This window comes from Nymphaea colorata, chromosome 11 (assembly GCF_008831285.2).
Source record: "Nymphaea colorata isolate Beijing-Zhang1983 chromosome 11, ASM883128v2, whole genome shotgun sequence".
NCBI lineage: Eukaryota > Viridiplantae > Streptophyta > Magnoliopsida > Nymphaeales > Nymphaeaceae > Nymphaea > Nymphaea colorata.
This window is the reverse complement of record NC_045148.1, coordinates 15486599-15506945: the sequence shown is the minus strand read 5'-3', so window position 1 is coordinate 15506945 and position 20347 is coordinate 15486599. Positions and strand designations below refer to the sequence as shown.

At 39.2% G+C, this 20347-nt stretch overlaps 2 protein-coding genes across 2 annotated transcripts; both read left to right on the top strand.

The window, feature by feature from the left end:
• The first annotated feature begins 2961 nt into the window (after positions 1-2961).
• Positions 2962-6800, top strand: LOC116263999 (delta(7)-sterol-C5(6)-desaturase-like). Its single transcript, XM_031643871.2, has 3 exons — positions 2962-3304; positions 5045-5350; positions 6210-6800. Exons 1-3 carry the CDS (start codon positions 3094-3096, stop codon positions 6500-6502), a joined length of 810 nt encoding a protein of 269 aa, XP_031499731.1. The 5' UTR covers positions 2962-3093; the 3' UTR covers positions 6503-6800.
• A 7424-nt stretch (positions 6801-14224) lies between these two features.
• LOC116263586 (delta(7)-sterol-C5(6)-desaturase-like) lies at positions 14225-20281 on the top strand. The gene is made up of 3 exons (XM_031643323.1): positions 14225-14438; positions 14655-14960; positions 19962-20281. Exons 1-3 carry the CDS (start codon positions 14225-14227, stop codon positions 20279-20281), a joined length of 840 nt encoding a protein of 279 aa, XP_031499183.1.
• The last annotated feature ends 66 nt before the right edge of the window (positions 20282-20347 follow it).

Here is a 20347-nt window from a genome sequence, read left to right as displayed (position 1 = left end):
CACACGGCTGCTCAAACCCACAACCGTGCTCTTCTTCCTCTTTCCTTCTTGCCTTCCTTCTCCCATTCTCTTCCTTCCTTCTCCTTCTTCTCTTGCCGTGAGCAGCCACCCAAGAAGAAGCCCTCTTCTTTTTCCCCAAAAAAAAGAGAGAGACGTGAGAGAGGATGCGTGAGGGAGGGGCACCAACGGGTGCCCTTCCTTTCTCCCGCCTGTCACTTATTCCTTTCTCCCGCCTGTCACTTAAGTGACGGGCCGGGTCGGGTCTTGAGGCTGGACCCGACCCAACACCTTCTACGGGGATAAGAGCGGGGATAGCACCCATGCTACTCAAACCAGTGATCACCAGTTACCTGTCATTAACTTATGCAAGCCAGTCATGCCCTTTATCTTGATTGGCAGTATTCTTTAGATGGCATCAAATGTCACTCAAATGAAAGGATCAGCTTTGCTTTCTTCAAGCCACATCCATCTTAAAGATAAAATGGGGCCAAAGGGGGCATTGGAGTTGTTAAAAGCACAAGTCCTTGTAAGGGATCTTTCTTGGATTGTATCTTTAAATGTTTGACAAGAATGTGGGATGTGTGCTTACATGACTTCTACATCTGCAGTGCCAAATTTCGACCATGGTAAGCAAGTAAATTGCCGTATGTTCCGCAAATGAGCTTTTTTATAGGAAAATGTTGAGAAATGATACTGTTCTGTAGTTTTATTAACAAAAAAAAAAGTCATACTAATTAACCGCTTTAACTTTGTGGGCATTGACGAGTTTGTCAACTAATAACATTATTACAGGCACTGTTTACCTGTTGCCTACAAGTTCGAATGAATATTATTGCGCCCTTTCACCCTGCTAGAAAATGACAATACGTATCTTAGTTGTTGGGACCTTGGACGTGTTATATGAGATTGGTTTGCACCCAATACCATTCCTATTCATGCCTTATCTTGATTTGCGATATTTTCTGGAGTAAATTCAGAATTCAAAATTCCACATTAATATTCTGCCATTTTATTCGCACAAACAAACTTAACAGGAAACTTTGTGTTTTATAACTTCAAATACTTGTTGAGGGCCTTAAGGGCATAACGTAGCTGGGTGGGTTAAAGGTTCGGAAAAGAAGCATGTCTTTAATTCAATTCTTTGTGGATGCTATGCCTTTCTGAGTTAAATGATAAGGTGCGCCGCCTAAATTGAACTTTAATTTGTTGTTGTTGACAAGTCATGGATAGATTTGTTGTTGTCTTGTCTTGATCCCCAAACTTCAAGTATGTTTAGCTAACAATTTTCCATGGATAGATGGATGTGTCACGCTCGAGTCACATAGACAGCTTCATGATAGCTTGTGGCCAATGTGTACTTTGGGCGACTAACGTGGCGTTTGAAATGAGGGTTTTGTTCTAGGGGGGCCTTCTGTCTGCCCAATTATTCATGAAAGTGATTGAAATTTTTAGAAGACTACAACTTAAGCAATAAATGGTAGAGTGAAGACTCTTGCATATATTTTTCAGTCGATTTCTTTGCAACGATGCCATCTTTGCCGACAACATGGTGTAATTTTTAGCAGCATGCAATTCCTTCTTCTTATTTTAGTAAAGGATGGGGTGAGGAGAATAGGCGGACAGTATCATTTTCAAATTTTGAAGGTGTCAATTTCATGTACTATTACTATAAAGGAGAGAACACTGATGTGTAAGCTCAAGGGAAACAGGCTTGGAAACTTGAGAGAATGGAGGCACATCTTCTTGATTGGCAATGTTCTCGAGTGTTTCAATTATGTATCTATGCATCCCATTGTTTTGGGGCAACATGAATGTTAATATTTGCCAAGATTTATGTAGGAAAGTGGTTAACCAATTTGCTGAGTGGAACTTTTTTGGGGAAAGTATGTTTGGTGGAACGTGTGTTGCAGCATCTAGATGGCTATTGTAGGAGCAGGGGTAGAGCTGTAATTTTTTCATAAAGAGGGTTGAATTATAGTTTCAAAATTTGAACAAAACATCGTTTTTCAAAATTTTTATATACGACAAATAAACTTTTTTAATATTTACATATAATTTTTTAACATTATTTTTATGAGAGGGGCGGCTTGCAACGAAAAATTAATTTAAAAACTATAGTTCGACCCCTGCAACACTAAAAAAATCTGCCGCTGAAGGTGACAGAAGAAATGCACGAAAAAAATCTGCCGCTGAAGGTGACAGAAGAAATGCACGAAAAAAATCTGCCGCTGAAGGTGACAGAAGAAATGCATCCCCATGGCCAGTTAGAGTCTTATTCTTATTACAGTGTTCTAGGATCCCTATGGGACCATGGACAAATACTAGCTGGCGAGGCGAGGGTCCATCTGCAGATGGTGAAGATATTTTTTTCTAGGATCCCTATGGTACCATGGACAAATACTAGCTGGCGAGGATCCATCTGCAGATGGTGAAGATATTTTTTCTTTTAATTTTGGAATCCAAAGGACTTGATCCAAGGTGTCGGCTGCCATATGTTTATTTTTGGAATGACCAAATAACGAGGAGGCTATTATAAAAGCGTCGCCTTGTTTGAGAAGTACTTGGATCATTTGATATTAAAGTCATGTAACAAAACTATTTTCTTCTTTTACATTCTTGTGATTACAAGCAGGTTATTTTTCTTAATACAAGATCACCTTCATTATTTGAGATTTTCAACACCGGCGGTGCCCACGGACGTGTGACCTTTTCCGCCACTAGTTATAAAGGAAGCAGGTTATGTATTATAGCGCCTTGAACACGATTTTTTCATGCACAGAGATATGCAATGAACAAAATATCTCATTAACATAGAAAAAGAATTTTTTTTTTATAAAGGTAAATAACGATTTGCGAAAAAACAACGTTTAAAATGTTCTCTACTTTACAAAAAAAAGAAAAAAAAATGCCTTTATTTCCTTTGTGGTGCATGTTTGTTGCAGACAATGGTGGTGTGTGGGTAACCCTTATCCCAACACTTCTCATCCAAGAAGAAGGCGAGCTCTCCCCTGCCTTCTTCTTCTGGCTACTTAAATTGCCAACTCTTAGCAGTTCAGTTCTCAAGCAGAGAGAAAGAGAGAGAGAGTGCGAGAGATGGAAGAGGCGTACCTGAGGCAGTTCGTGAGAATGACGGAGTCGTGGAACGATGTGGTTCTTGGTGACTACGCTTGGCGGGCAGCGTTGCCTCATTTTGCTCAGTCGTGGCTCCGAAACTTCATCACCGCCACCCTCTTGCTCCTCATTCCTAGCACCATTTGGTGCTTCTATATCTACCACCTAAAGCCACATGTCTACTTCCCTAATGGTCTCTCTCCCCTCCTATTTCTCTGCTTTTCGTTGTTTTGTTTTCTTCTTTTTTAGTTTTTCATATTTGTATTTTCGTAACTTCTTGTCACCAAATTTTACTTAATGATTTTCCATTTAGTCTTTTGAATAAGGTCCAAACCCATGTCAACCTGCAGGGTTTTCCCTTAGCAAATCGATGTGTTTTATGGGACAAAGCAAAAAAAAAAAGAAGAAGCTATTTTCACTTATTTTAAAGGTGTTTAGAAGCACAAAATGGGGTCTGTGCATCATGGAATCACTTACCCCTTCGTGTTCGAGAAGTTGTTTGTGCGTGACCTTCTCTTTCTTTCTTTAGAGAACAAACGTTCGCACTTGCAAATTTTACCTTTCAATATCATAACAAACGTCACTTCCATCGTTAAGGCTTTTGGAGGCCTTGATTTTATCTTTAATTTTGCTCATCAATTTTTGTTCAAATTTGTTGTAAGTTTACCTAAATTGCTCGTGGATGTCATAGCCACCAGTTTGTTTACTTGAGGTGCTACCCTCCTCCGCTTCATGGGGTGATTTCTGCCCCAACCAACCCTAGACTCATTCAAACTGCGAACCAGTGAGGTGGGTCCTTTTCCTTTGAAAAAACTGTGGAATCAACGGCTGCTCATCATGTTTGACAAGTCCTGGATTTCTCGAAACGCAATCAGGGCAGGCCAGTCCAAGACACTGGGCTCGATCCATCGACGGTCTGGCCATGCTCTTTAAATGGCCGGACCCCACCATGCAACTTCTTCTTGATTGATGTTTAATATTTATATGCTTTTTATTCCGGCATATCCCTACTGAACGTGTATGCATAATACATAGCTTATATATGGGGCTCCTCAACTTCTCAAGATTGAGTTTCCTTTTTTCTATAATGATACAAATGCAGATTATTTAGGATTCACGGCCACAGATGTTAAGCCTGTAATTCTCAAGCACCACATTCAAATTCGGGAATTCAAAAAAGGTCTACAGCGAATTCTTTTTAGTTAGCTTGAAAGTTACCCATCCTCCTCCCGCCTCAAGGGTCTAGGGTTGCGTTGGGGCAGGAATCACCCCATGAAGCAGAGGAGGGTAGCACCTCAAGTAAACAGACCTGGCCTGTCTTTAGTGATGGGTAGCGCAATCAGTTGGGTTGGGTAGTATGTTATGGCTAAGTTTTCAGTTTAAATTTTGAAAGGTGCTATTATGAAAGCTAAGTGAACTGGGTTGTGGTCCCTCTCTCTTCCTACCATCTCTCTCTTTCTTCCTCTTATTCTCTCAAATTTTTAGAAGGTTCAATCTTGATGGTATTGATGAATAGTATTGACCTTGACATTATTTGTGTGGTTATGAAGTTAAGTGAGCCGATTCTTGTCCCCCTCTTCTCCCCTCTCCTCTCCCTCACTAGTTTCAACAAACTTTTGAATTATGTAATGTGCCAGAAAGAGCTTAGACTCTCTCTTTCTCTAGTTTGGAGGTAAGCTTTCAATTGTGAAAAGTCGCCAGAATGAGCTTAGACTCAAACTGTAACATGTTGGGACATCTGACAACTAATATTTTCGGCACCCTTCTAATTGAAGGACACTGCTCTTGGTGGGTTTTCTATCCGAATCCTCTAACAAAAAAAACATGAACGTCTCGTGTTTCCATATTCAACATATACTCTGACTTAACGAAAGTTTCGACTGTGTTGTACTTCATATTTTCATTATCTTTTCGTGCAACCAATATTATGCAGGTCGGATGCCAACAAAAAGGGTCATGTTAAAGCAAGTCTGGGTGAGTATGAAGGCTCTGCCCCTCTTCACTCTGTTGCCAGCAGTTGCAGAGTACGTGATCGAGAAGGGATGCACAAAGACCTTCGTGAGAGTAGAAGAAGTTGGTTGGCCCATGCACATCCTCTACACGACTCTTTATCTGTTCATCGCTGAGTTTGGACTTTACTGGACTCATAGATTAATGCATGACGTAAGGCCCCTCTACAAGTGCTTTCATGCAACCCATCATGAATTTAACAAGGAAGATACAATTTCCCCCTTCGCAGGTACAGGTTGATGATTTTTGTTAGTGCTTTACACAAAAAATCTAGAAACTATTTTGAGCTTTTAAATTAATTTTAAGTTTAAATAAAAAAAGCTTTTTCAATTTAAAGGCGGTTTAATTTAGGAACAGTAACACTATGTTGTTGTCTCATGCATCTAACCCAAAAATAAACTAAATTCACTGCAAACTTAAAAAAATGTTTTGTCAATCTGCCCCACTTTTTGTGGCAAATGTTTATGCTATTGATTATGAACAGCCTCCTAAAGAAGGCTATCTTCTAATAATATATGTTTCTAAAACAACATCCACAATTAAACCATATTTTATAGAACAAGAAAATGGTGTTCTTAGAACAAATGTTTCAAAAATCAAGATCCCTAAAAGCGTGGGCGGAGCCGAAAAATTTTCATGAGCGGGGCCGAATTAAAGTTTTAAATTTTGACTAGGACCAAAATATTAATTTTTAAAATTTTTATATAAAACAAATGAAATTTTATAAAATTTACATATAAACTTTCTTTTTAAAAAATTTGGGGTGGGGTTAGGGCTCCCATGAGTCCACCCTTGCTCTGCCCCTGTCCAAAAGAGCTCGCTGTTAAAGATAGTGGGGAACATAAAAGTTGTAGCGGTTGACATGACCTCATATAGGATGATACACAATCAAACTACCACCGTAACAAGTGTTTTGAACTTTATAAATAAAATATAAACAACCTTGATATTGTTTGATATGTAAAGGGATACATAAACACAAACGTGTACACAAGGTACAAGAGTTTGCTTTTAATGAATGAAAAGTTACATGAAGAAATAACCCCTCAACAAATGTCCATGTTTGTGATGTGAGAACGTGGTTACAGGGTATGCATTCGATCCCATAGACGGGATAGTGCAGGCAGCACCACAAGCCCTGGCGCTCTTCGTCGTTCCGATGCATTTCGTTACGCACGAGTTGCTCTTCGTTTGCAAGGGTGTGCTGGCCGCCAACGCCCATGACTGCATCCATGGGAAGGTCTGGCCGGTCATGGGTGGCGGATACCACAAGATCCATCACACCAAGAGCCGCTACAACTATGGCGGCTATACCATCCTCATGGACTGGCTCTTTGGCACCCTATACGAACCCGAACAGGAAGAGGAGAAGGTCATCTGAGACCATATCATCGTCACCAATACATATATATATCTATATCATCCGTCTCATATATAATCAGTAAGTAGAGTTGCTTGTTGGGTCTGTTCTTGTAATGTATGCTATGTGGTGTTTGTAAGGACGCATGGACCGCGTCGCCGTTATTTGGAAGTGTGCACTACCCGTATAGTGTTTCACATCTTTGAAACGTAGAAGATTGTAATACGAGTTATTTCATACCTCACAGTGGTCGACCATGGTCGATTAGTGTACTTGGTGTTTTCTAATAATTGAGTAGCGAATGGGCAAGTGGAGTGAACTGAAAACTGTGCACAACCCTGCCACATCGCAGAAACACGCGTCCCTACCAAACGGAGAAGGAGCACTGCATTCTGATCTGCACCGTGGTTCCATGCCTTTTCAAAAATGCATTTTCATTTTCAGTTTATTGATTACTTTATTTGATGCGAGTTGGAAAATCACAATTATAAGGACCGAGTAAAAATGGGAATGTGGTTTAATTGGAGAAAGGCTAGTGTAGGACCAAGAAGTAGATGCCCCAACTACTCAAATAGCAACTTAAGTTAATTATGTCCACAAGCATTCTGCAATGGGAAAGCTTGGAATTGCTTTTCCCATAAAAAATGGTGTTCTCTCAACCCTACCTTGAGATGACTCTGAGTTGATTGGTGAGACGAGTTGGAGTACTCTTCGATCTGAAATAATTTGCATGTTTAGAAAATGCCCACATGTGCTTCACTAGTAATCTTGGAAATGCACTATTCACTAGGTACCGAAATCTACACTCTCTATACACATGCACAATATTAGTTTTTATTTTTTATTTTTGATGTTCTTCTCTGAACCATTCAACTGCATTAAATAAATGACCTTAATTAGATGACTGGTAAATCTAGATTGCTAGAGTCATCATTCTCTCTCTCTCTCTCTCTCTCTATATATATATATATATATATATATATATATATATATATATATATATATATATATATATATATATATCATGTTGTTCAAGTAGAGGTTTAGATGTCTTCGACTCGGGTTAATTAGTTTGGATCATGAGCAGAGACAGGGGGGCCTCTTCCCCCTTCAGAAAAAAAATCATAAATTTACATATAAAATTTTTAAAATTTCATTTATTCTGAAGATTGATATTTAGGCCCCTATCAAAATTTTGAAAGTATAACTGAACCCTGGTCATGAAAATTTTCTAGCTCTACCCCTAGCTAGGATCCACCAGTTACCCTGCTCATGAAAATTTTCTAGCTCCACCCCTAGTTAGGATCCACCAGTTACTCTAATCGATCTAATCAGATCCTCCTTGATTATCAGAGTTGGACTCAGGATCGAGCTTGAACTTTTGAAAGTCACGAATTTGCATGGGTATGTAAGATCCGGCTTTGATGTATAGTCGGGTATGATTGTTATCAGATTTCAGACATGGAATTGGATTGGGATACCTGAACAAAGGCACCAAATCTGAGTCTGATTATAGCTAGGATTCCTTTTCCTTTCCTTAATAAATCCAACTAAATATATATGAATAGCTCCAACATCAGACTTGAATCTTACCGACCCATTTGCATCCCTAGGTTCTGATCTGAATAGCTCCAACCAGCCATCTTTTCGGCGATTGTTCCCGCAAAACCTAACTGGTGTTTGCCTCAAATCTTTCTCCTCCTCTCTCTCTCTCCCAAGAAGCTGCAATGCGAGCTCGCTCAATTACAGTAATGATCCGCTACATCAAAGATTAAGTTAATTGATTCACAACTTCAACAATCCTGCCCTCCAAATCTCATGGTAAACATTAACCTCAAAAACATGGTTGCACCAACTGAGATGCTCACTTAATCGGGAAACCAATAATATACTCTTCATCGAAATTAGTGCATAAATGTGGGTTTTCTTTATGTCACTAATATTTACAATTCATATTTTCATGCTATTTTGTGGAAAAATAACAGTTGATGTGAATTTTGTGAAAAAAAAATCCTTGTCAAATAACATTTTTGTTCGTTTAAACCAGACTCCATAGAACCGAGTGGATTTTGATTAGCAGGTTTGTCATTTGGGTAGTAGCTCCTGTGTAAAGCTGGATTCTCATTGGTACTACTATTTTGAACTATGCATGATACTTAAATTAAAAAGTATATTTTAAGACCATTCAAACGACGAAAAAGCCCTACTCTTTATATCACTGTGGACACTTTTAAATATTAAAAGAAAAACTTACGATTTTATTTTTTCCATTATTTTTTTAAGTGTTTTATTTTTCTGAGATTTTGCTTCGAATTTCCCAAGATTACAGCTCCCTCAATAAATACCCCGCCACACAATATTTGGGAACTAACTGTATTTGTCACAGTTAGAATTGGGTCATGAGTCACACGTCTGCCAAGAGATCTCCGCTGGTCAAAACCAAGCACAGCGGAGATCTGCAAAACTGCTAGTCCGTTTACCTGGTCTGCTGAACTCCTGACTATCGAGCGAAAGTAGTTGAAATTTTATTACAAGGTGACAAGGCCCTGGGATGAAGAAGAAGCATCGCAATATTCACCCGCAGACCAGTTCTGCCGATATTGATCGGGCAGGTTTGATCAGTCGCCGTCAACTCAACCACATAATTACTTTCAAAGGCTGCCCAGGCCAGGCTAGCAAGTTGACCCTTGCCCACTTTTACTATGGTTAATCAATGATTCCATACTGGCTCGCATTTATGTTTCATTTGACCCCCTCAGTATGATTCTGGGGTCTGCTGTTTTCGGGCTACGTGCATGGGCGCGCTTGTGTGTGTTTTTGTGCAAGCAAGCACTCGCAATATACATGCATCTGAATTTGTTTTACATGCGTTTGGCGTTATTTAGTTGGATATCAACTATTGTCACAAAAAACGCTGTTTTTTTTAAAAAAAAATACGTATTTAATGCCAAAAACAATTCTACCGTATAATACCCGTACTATTCTCGTTTTTTTTAAAACGTCAAAAAACAAAAAAATACATATAATACCTGTATAATACCTGTATTATATGTTATTTTTCTGTTTTTTACCGTTTTTTATTAATTATTATTTTTTATAATTTTTAAGATGTATTAAATGTTTAATTTTTAAAAAAAAATTACCGAACTTTTTCCGTTTTATTCTCAATATATAAAACTTTGTCGTATTATACCCGTTTTTTTTCTCGCCGTTTAATAATCGTCCTCGTTGTTTGTGACAATGATATCAACTACAATGGGTGGTATGAAGCAAATGTGAAGGCAGATACGATTATTTAGTTTGTAGCTTCAGCTTTAATGGGTGAAAGAAGGGAAGATGTGGAGTGGATGTATGTGGGTTTCAAGGGAGGCTGAGTTAGAAAGATTTTTTTTTCTAATGGATTGTTAAATATTCAGTTAATAACTAAGTTCATGAGGCAACTTGAGTCTCTCGAGCTGCTTTATATAATTAAACTCAAATTCACAATAGGTTTAAGGTTTTAGAGCAGCTTCATGGTGCAACCCCACTTATCTCTCTCCGTGCTGCTGTCGTATTGTCTGTCTGTTTATACGACGAACCGACGACTCCCCTCCTTTTGCACACATGTATGGTTTCAATGATCGAAGGATCAATCCGTTGATTATTATTTCTGCTTTCGAATCCAAATCTTCCTTCACTTGAGTCCTTCAAACTCGTCCTCCTGGTTGATGATCTGGGCGAAACTAAGAAACCACTAGAAGCATTTGTGAACCTGATAATAATGGATTCTACGTGCATGAAAGAATTAGAAACGCATTACTGCATTCAGATCTACACGGATCTGAATCTGCAGATGGTCGAACCATAATCACCGTCTAACACGGTTGGAAAACGTGAAATTTCTCTAACCATATTCCGATCTCTACATCGGTTTAGTTACCATGGGAATAATATGAAATAAGTATACATATATATATATGTGTGTATCAACGCTCCATTTAATCAATCACATCAGCCCAATGCATTGATGTGTTGTGAAAAACTGATGGATTTCCCTATCCAAACTAAAACTAAGGAACCCAAAATCTTAAGTAACATCTTTTAGGGTATAGTCTGATTGAAAAGGTAGTGGGGAAATAACGTCTTTTAAGACATAAGTCAATTTGCTGGCTTTCAATATCAATTGTATTGTAGAATCTAGAAATGGCGGCATCAATGAAAAAATTTGTGCATATATATATATATATATGGAGAGAGAGGGGGGGGGGGGGAGAGGGGCCGATAAAATGAAAATCTATACCAAAATTTGAGGATAAGAAGTCCCCAGTTACAATAACAAACGCAAAACATAAGAAAAAAACGAAATATGTTAGTTAAGATTTTGGGGATAAAAAGTCCCCAGTTACAATACAACGCAAGGTAAAACAAAATAAGAGGGGTGAAAAGAGAATGGGAAGACGGAGCGGCACAATCACCCAGCCGCAGATGAACGTAGCCGAATGACAAAATGTATGTTTCCCCACACAAAACGAACCACAAACTCCAACGAAGAGAAGGTGCACCTGAAAATCCTGTTGTTGCGCTCTTTCCAAATGAGCTACCAAGCTGAAATGAACCACAACCTCCACATAAAGAGAGATAAAGAAATGAGAGAAGCAAAGGCAAAACTAGATTTTCTTTTGAGGAGGCTGAATTACAGTTTCAAAGTTTCGATACCAGTTTAGATGTCATTTTTCAAAATTTCTATATAAAATTTTTAAAAAATTTATTTGTACGTATAAAAAAAATTGAGAGTGCCCCCTTAACTCCCTGATGACAAGCATGTATGGGCGACATGTTCTGACGCTCCATCCTCCATACCATAAAAAAATATATATATATTCAAGAAGACAGGAGGTCGCCAAAGCCATGGGACTAATTAATTCTGCAACTACCAAACTGGGAATAGTTTGAGCATTTAATAAAGTATGGTGACACCGGAATTGATGGATCGTCCAGTTTGACACTGTTTAGGTCATTCGTATCCCCATTCCAATCGCAATAATTGTAAAAAAACGACGAACGTCCACTTATCAGTATATTCCTTGAACGAGAAGGGGCCGGCCACAAACCCTGTCCAGAGTGTCCATCCTCTACTTTCGTCTGCCTTGCTTAAAGTTCCAAGAAGGAGCTGCTGGGAGGCTGATTCTCAAATTTATTAACAAAAAACACATATGTGCAAGGACAAAAAATGGGATGCACAGGCATAACAAACCTAAACCACGAAAAAGGAGGAAAACCAGAAACAATAGAATCAACTCTCTGAAGTACAAAACTGATTGGGAAACTGCTGCAGAGCTATAGCTATTAAAGCCTAGCCTGATTCAAGACAGCCATTCTCCTGCTAGTTTTTGTAACTGCTTCCATGGAAGGAATCTGATTAGATGAAAGAACTTGCTGTAATTTTTTTCCACTTGTTGGGGGATCGGCCTGCGGCCTTCGATTATCCTTCTCAGTCAAGAGTATGGACGCTTGATTCTCTGGCAAGAGTGTTGAAGCCCGCAGCGTAAAGATATATTCGGTAACCATGTTTCTTCTTCGAAAAGTTGTTTCCGTTAAACTTCCTACAAGAGAAACTACTTGCTTACGAATAAATAGCAATACATATATGCACAAATATATATAAATGAAACAGAGGGACAGGTTATTTTAAGAAATGCATGCGAACGCATAATTCGTTGATCCGGAACAGATATGGCCGCATTAATAAGAAATTCTTCGCCTTCAAGAGCCGTCGCCGGAGTGCATCTCAAAGTGGGGATCAGGGCCCGTTTTTCGGAAAGATGAGCTCCGTTAACCTTTCCAACTCAATCCCAGGCCAGTGGTTTGGTGCCGTGTCTGAACAAAAACACCATGTTCTTATGTTAAGCTTTGGTACGTGCACACACCCCTTTGCATGCACACAGTGAGAAAGAAAGACTTTTAAAATATAAAAAGTGAATTATGACAATATTAAAAATGATTAAAAATGTACATTTCTTTATAAAACTTTTTTTAAGATGCCCCACCACCTTTCTTTCTTTTTTAGTGCAAGCTTCTCGTGTTGACTCTCAAAATTAATTATTAAAGTGGCCTTAAGCATAGAAAATTAAAGTTATAACTGGAGAAAAAACATACTTGTACAAATAAAAAATAAAAAGGAGAAAAACTTAGTTTTTTATTAATCAAGACAAAGACGCCGCTGAAAACATGAGCGCGGCAGAGGCGTTCTCACCAGATACAAACATTTAACATAGATCCGAATCCGATGTACTTTTCATCACATCCCTTTGTATTTAGATTTGAATTCATACTCACATATGTATAAAGAAAAGTCTAATACTATATCCAATTTGAATATAAAAAGAATACGTCCAATTTGAATCGACAGTGGTTCACCAATTGCTCAAGTTTAGATGTCCTTTTGTAAAATAGCATCTAAACATGAGAACTCCTCCGCTTCCGTCTTAGGTATAAAAACTTCATAGAAAACTCATGCCCAACCGCGTCAAAACAAAGAAAGAAAGAAAGAAAAAGAAAAAACAGAAAGAGCTGATTTTGCCGACTCTTTCCACTATAAAATAAACAGAACAAAGATTTTATGGTGACGGTGCACTATCTTCTTCCATCGATGAGAAAGATAAGTATCAAGTACATATATTCTTGAGAAATAACTTGACAGATATATTAAAAAAAAAAATTATTTGATCGGACATTCTTTAAACCATGGACTTTAATGGAAGAGTCCCGTTTGATCGAAAGTCAATGTAAGTCGTACCGAGCAATTTCAATGTTAATTTATAAGCTCATAAATTCAGTCACCTACATCACATGCGTGCAGTTATAGTTTTAGAAAAAAACGAATTAAAACATCCATCAAACGTCTGAGTTGGTCGATCTCGCAGCCACTTGCATCTTCCCCCGCCGCCCCCAAGACATGTGCCCGGTAGCTCCTTCTTGCACAGCGTATTGAGTTATTTTACATAAGCTTGTAAGCACGTATATATAAGTATACGACTCGTGTCTTTCTTATTACTAAATAGTCAACAGGGAGAGTCCAATGAACTTTCTCCATATTAATACTCAAGAGAGAACCTTCAACGAGAGAAACGCAGAAAAAGACTGAGAAGTTTCGTTAATGATAAAAAAACAAAAGAGACTTCTTAAAGTAGGTCATTGTTGAAATCAAACCGCATTGCAATATATTAAGAACCAATTTTTCAAATTGGACGAATATTGACCATAAGATATTTATTTTGAAAACAGAGCACAAATCTAACTGGTTATTCATTTAAAACCGAAATCGAATTCCACTTGTTGCCATTTCATCAATCACCAATAATTCAATAATAGATGGTAAATTTTCTTCTCATCCAACTTATTAAAGCAGTTCGGTGGGACACATGATCAATGTCACATTCCTATTCATGTCTGTTCTTTCTTGTTATTGCCACTTTTTCTCAATTTGTTCTCTAGAATAACATTTGTAATCTTTTCCCACTCCTGCAGGACTCAGTCAAAGTATGCACCGCCTTTACGTTGCTCTATATATTCAGAACTGCTAAACAAGTCGAGCTGCACATCCTCCCTCTCTCTGTCCGTTTGTAATTGTCAGTCCATTTCCTTTCTTTCTTCCTGCTGGTTCTGGTGAATTTTACTTCGAGTTCTGAACGCCGAAGCTGGGAGAAAAGAACAATAGGCTCCAAGAAGAGAGAGAGAGAGAGAGAGAGAGAGAAGGGGATATAAATGGAGGAGGAGGTGTACCTGCCGTCACAAACTGAGTTGTATAATAGGGTGCTTCTGGGAGCGGTGCTTCCTTCGGCTCTGGGAGAAAACCTTCCCCACTACTTTCAGACGTTTCTCCGTAACTACATCTTCGGAATTGCTCACTGCTTCCTATCCGCTGGTCTCTGGTCCTTTTACATCTACTACTTCAAGGGTCACGTATACTTTCCCAATGGTACTCTCTGTTTCTTTCTCTTTTTCTCTATTCAAGTGATGAACAGCACAATCGGTGTGGGCTCTGATTCACCATAATAATGAACAGTTGAGAGAGAAAAATATATATATATATATTTTTAGTGAACTGAGCGACTACGGATAAAAAGAATCATCAATATATATATATATATATATATGGATTTTGCTTTGACTCTCAAGTAATTTGCTCGTTCAGGTAAGATACCAAGGAAAGCAGCGATACTGAAGCAGATGTGGTTGACCATCAAAGCATTCCCTTTCTATGCTGGACTGGCGACAGCGTCGGAGTACATGAGTGAGAGAGGGTGGACAAGGTGCTTTGCACGGATAGAGGAAGTTGGCTGGCCCATGAACATTTGCTATATGGTCATCTACCTGTTGTGCACTGAGTTTTTGAGCTACTGGGTGCACCGACTCCTGCATGACATAAAGCCACTGTTCAAGTACTTCCACGCGAGCCACCACATGTTCAACAAGCAGACCAACATTTCTCCATTTGCGGGTATGGTAAAAAAATTCTAGCAAAATAATCTTATAATAACTATAGATAGAAAAATGGAAGCCATGCATGATTCGGATTGTTGGAAAACGTAATGCGGGCCCTAACTCAGCTACAAACTCAAATTTATGCGGAGAAAATCTAGCAGAGTCTCGACGTCCAAACTGATACTTAATAAGAACTTGGCAAAGTATACTTGAACAAGTAAACTATTTATTCATCAAATTGGATATTACAAAAGAGGGCTTCAGAAAACTCACATCGACTCACGCAGTGAGCTAACATACCCAACGCCCTTGCAGCATACACTTGAAACTTTAACTCGAGTTCACAAAGTGAACACACGAGCTAACACTCACCAGCTCATAAAATGAGCACACACCCAACTCACAAAGTGAGAACCTAAGATCACTCAACACACCCAACTCACAAAGTGAGAACCCAAGATCACTCAACTTGATTTTTCTCCTTACACTCTCACTATGACCCAACGTCCCTATTTATAGGGAGATGAAGTTGGTGGTGGATGCTTCCACCGACTTCCACATTTACTTTTCTTTATTTTATTTAATTATTATTTTTCTTCTTTAATCATTACATAACCACCGACTTAAAATTGAGACTCTCACCGACTTTACAAATGAAGAGGCTACAAGCCTCTTGAGTCATCTCGACTCTTCCAAGAGAGTCGGTGATGACTCTCTACAATCTCCCCCTCATTACCGACTCTCTACTTATGATTCTCAACATTCTTCGAAGTTTTACGAATGTTTGTACTGGTAAGCCCTTGGTAAAGATGTCAGCGACTTGATCTTCTGAAGCAATTGGTTGCAACTGAATCTCTCCTTTGAGTACCTTCTCTCTAATAAAGTGATGCTCCACCTCTATATGTTTCGTTCGAGCATGGAAGACAGGATTCTCTGCAAGTCTGACTGCACTTTGATTATCGCAGTAGAGTCTTACTGCATAATCCACGTCTTGTTTAATGTCTTTCAGCAGTCGCATCAACCACACACATTCTTGTGCTGCTTGAGATGCTGCTCTATATTCAGCTTCTGTTGTAGACAGTGAAACTGTCGGTTGTCTCTTACTGCACCATGAAATTGCACCACTTCCAAGACTGAATGTATATCCAGTGGTCGATCTTCGAGTTGATAAGTCTCCAGCATAATCCGCATCACAATGACCAACAACTTGACAAGTTGGTCCCTTCTCATAAAGTATACCAAAGTCAAGAGTTCCTTTGATATACCTTAATATTCTTTTTAGTGCTTCTAAATGTGGTTTCCTTGGAGTTTGCATAAACCTGCTCACAACACCTACTGCATAGGCAATGTCTGGTCTTGTTAATGTTAAGTAAATTAGGCTTCCAACCAGTTGCCGATACATTCATGGGTGCTTCTTCTGGCTCTTCAAATTGTGATGGTCTTTCTTCTTCTGCACTTCTTTGTTGGACTGGACTGACTCCAGTTCTTCATGGATCTGCACGTTCTTCTCGTCTTGGACTATGTTCAGGCATCTGAACTGGCTTCTCTAGTTGTCTTACTTCTATGTCTTCAGACTGAGGCTCTCCTTGATTGATCTCAAACTGTATTTTGTTTTGAACGTCTCTTTCAAGAACTGGAGAGTCTGTAAGCGTCTTCTTCTCTTCTGACCACCACGATGATGCTTCATCGAAGATGACGTCGCGAGAAACATAAACTTGTCCTGTGCTAGGATTAGCACATCTCCATCCTTTCCGATATGGGTCATATCCGACAAAGACACACCTCTGTGCCTTTTTATCGAACTTAGTCCTGTGCTGCTCAGATATAAAAACATAACAAACACAACCAAATACTCGAAAATAACTCACAGATGACTTCTTTTTATAAAGCATTTCATATGGAGACTTGAAATTAAATCTTGGCATTGGTAGTCGATTAATTACGTGTACAGCAGTGCTGACACACTCGGCCCAAAATCTTGGTGGCATGTTCTTTGCATGCATCATGCTTCGACACGTTTCTGCTATGTGGCGGTTCTTCCGTTCTGCCACTCCATTTTGTTGAGGCGTATAGGCGCATGTAAATTGCCTACGAATACCATGTTGCTTCATGTACGCCATGAACATGTCTGATGTATATTCGCCACCATTATCGGTTCGTAGACACTGAATTCTATGCCCAAGTTCATTTTTCACCATCTGGTGAAACTCCTTAAATTTTTCAAGTGCTTCAGACTTTTCTTTCATAAAATAGACCCAAGTATACCTTGAAAAGTCATCAATAAAAGTGATAAAATACCACTTACCTCCAACTGATGGGTCTGGTACTTTACCGAATACGTGTGAATGCACAAGCTCGAATGGCGCTTTAGCTCTATATTTTGATTCTTTGTATGGCCTCCTGTGCGCCTTTCCATATTGACATCCTGGGCATACTTTATCTGTTCGTACCTCAAGCTTGGGCAGACCAATCAACTGCCCTTATTAGACATCTCCCGAAGTTTGTTGTATCCAACATGAGTGAGTCTCTCATGCCAGATATCTGCAGTGTCATGCTTCTTTGCTTTGTCAATATATGCTGTTTCTGCTGACAATACATATATTGACTCAACTTTTCTTCCTTCAAACACGGGAGTTCCTTGAACATCTTCGTCTTTATAAATTTTCACATCATTTGGGCCGAACAAAACATAGTGCCCTAAAGCTGTTAGTTGTGGCACAGACAACAAATTTTTTGTCATTCCTGGAACATGGTAAACGTTCCGTAAAATCCGGTCTTTACCGAAGTTGGCTACAACCTCTGCTTCTCCAATATGTGCCACCGGGAGCTTTGTGTTGTTAGCAGTAACAACAACTCGATTTCCATCATATTCTTTCATACTTACAAACTTGCTCTCATCACCAGTCATATGATTTGAGCATCCAGAATCAATTATCCAATCAGTTTGATAATTGATCTTCTCTTCTTTTTCTTTTACGGGTTTTGTATGAGCGGAATTGCATCTTTCTTGTGTAATATCCTCTTTAACCTCCATTGAGTACAGAAATGATTTTTTCTGTACAACTTCATTAGCTCCTCCATTTTGCTTACTTGTCATGACTGCATTTCCTTCATTTATTCTGACTCTGCAGTCACGAGCAATATGACCCAATTTCCCACATCTAAAACATTTCACTTTTGGTCTCCACTGCTGTGTAGTTTCTCTTGTTTTCTTTTCTATATTTTTCTCTTTCTTTTCAGCAATATTCCTACTTGGAGACCGAATGGCTGGCTTAGCTGGCCATCGTGATCTCTGACCCTTACTAAATAAAGCTTCCTCATTATTTCCCTTGAGAGAAAGCCCGACCATTTGCTTCGCTAATGTTTCTTGATTGATCAAGAGATTTTCTAACTCCAACAAAGTTGGTTGAACTGGCCAGCCTTGAACACCAATTATAAAACTACCAAATTCTGGACGAAGTCCGCGAATAAGTATTCTCCGCATATGGGCCTCACTAATTTTAGACTCAGGGTCCATTTGAGATATCTCTCTACAAATATTTTTAACCTTCATAAAATATTCTGCTATCGACATGCTTCCCTGAGTTAATGTAGCTAGATCATTTTCTAACAATTGTAGGCGGGCATCATTAGCTCGAGAAAATAGGGTTGCAAAAGCATCCCATGCTTCTTTAGGAGTCGTAGCATCTCGTATATGCTCTAATAAGTCTTTCTCGATTGATACCTTAATTGCAAATAAAGCTTTTCCTGCTTTGATCATCCATTTCTTCTTCGCTTCCTCGTCGACAGGAACATTAGTGTCTGATCCCAATACTATCTCCCATAATTCCTGTCCTAGAAAATACGACTCCATACAGAATTTCCAATAGCCATAATTGCTATTGTTAAGTTTCTCTATATTGTTTAATGCAACTGCTAATGCCGCCATAATTTCAGGATATAACTATTCCAATAAATCGGCCCTCGGACAGAACCTCGCTCTGATACCACTTGTTGGAAAACGTAATGCGGGCCCTAACTCAGCTACAAACTCAAATTTATGCAGAGAAAATCTAGCAGAGTCTCGACGTCCAAACTGATACTTAATAAGAACTTGGCAAAGTATACTTGAACAAGTAAACTATTTATTCATCAAATTGGATATTACAAAAGAGGGCTTAAGAAAACTCACCTCGACTCACGCAGTGAGCTAACATACCCAACGACCTTGCAGCATACACTTGAAACTTTAACTCGAGTTCACAAAGTGAACACACGAGCTAACACTCACCAGCTCATAAAATGAGCACACACCCAACTCACAAAGTGAGAACCTAAGATCACTCAACACACCCAACTCACAAAGTGAGAACCCAAGATCACTCAACTTGATTTTTCTCCTTACACTCTCACTATGACCCAACGTCCCTATTTATAGGGAGATGAAGTCGGTGGTGGATGCTTCCACCGACTTCCACATTTACTTTTCTTTATTTTATTTAATTATTATTTTTCTTCTTTAATCATTACATAACCACCGACTTAAAATTGAGACTCTCACCGACTTTACAAATGAAGAGGCTACAAGCCTCTTGAGTCATCTCGACTCTTCCAAGAGAGTCGGTGATGACTCTCTACACGGATCTCGATATTGGAACCATGAATTACCTGGTACTCTGTCCCTAAATTGCCATGTGCATATCATTACATCCTCAAAACATGGAGTTCCGGTGTTGCTCAGCTTGATGTCACTCTTTTATATGTCCGGGAGAGTGGAATGATTACGATGCTGCATTAAAAGAAACTGAGGATCTCTGTAACGTGGATCTTAAATCCACGTTACATGTTGAAAACTATGAATTGTCCCAACCAGCTATATTATTCCCATTCAATTGCACTTTTTTTATCCAACTATTTGTTAGTTAACTAATTAAGCTTTCTCAAGTTCAAGTTCATTCCTTTGCCTGCATTAACTTTAAGTACTCCTTGTCCATAAAGATAGAAGAAGTGATTGTTTGCTCAATTTTTTTCACCGTAGGTTTCGCTTTTCATCCAGTAGATGCTGTGCTGGAGACATCGCCACAGGTGGTTGCGATCTTGCTGGTGCCAATGCACTACACCACCTACCAGGTGCTTTTCTTCCTGGACGCGCTCTGGTCGATCAACATACATGACTGCATCCATGGGAGGGTGTGGCCCATCTTGGGTGCGGGCTACCACATGCTCCATTACACCACCAACCGCCACAACTATGGCCGCTACACCCTACTTCTGGACTGGTTCTTTGGTACCCTTCGCGACCCTGACGCTGAGGAGGAGGAGAAGAAGAAGAAGAAGCTGCAGCAGAAGGCCTTCTGATCTCTCTCTCTCTCTCTTTCTGGGCTTATGTGTGTTTTAGTGTAGCATCGTCACCTGTTTCAACTT

Excerpts from the sequence above, each read along its gene's own strand:
- LOC116263999 (XM_031643871.2), top strand. The coding sequence starts at position 3,094 with ATGGAAGAGGCGTACCTGAGGCAGTTCGTGAGAATGACGGAGTCGTGG. Across the intron at positions 3,305-5,044 it reads ACATGTCTACTTCCCTAATG|GTCGGATGCCAACAAAAAGG; the intron begins GTCTCTCTCCCC and ends AATATTATGCAG. Across the intron at positions 5,351-6,209 it reads TACAATTTCCCCCTTCGCAG|GGTATGCATTCGATCCCATA; the intron begins GTACAGGTTGAT and ends ACGTGGTTACAG.
- LOC116263586 (XM_031643323.1), top strand. The coding sequence starts at position 14,225 with ATGGAGGAGGAGGTGTACCTGCCGTCACAAACTGAGTTGTATAATAGG. Across the intron at positions 14,439-14,654 it reads TCACGTATACTTTCCCAATG|GTAAGATACCAAGGAAAGCA; the intron begins GTACTCTCTGTT and ends TTGCTCGTTCAG. Across the intron at positions 14,961-19,961 it reads CAACATTTCTCCATTTGCGG|GTTTCGCTTTTCATCCAGTA; the intron begins GTATGGTAAAAA and ends TTTTCACCGTAG.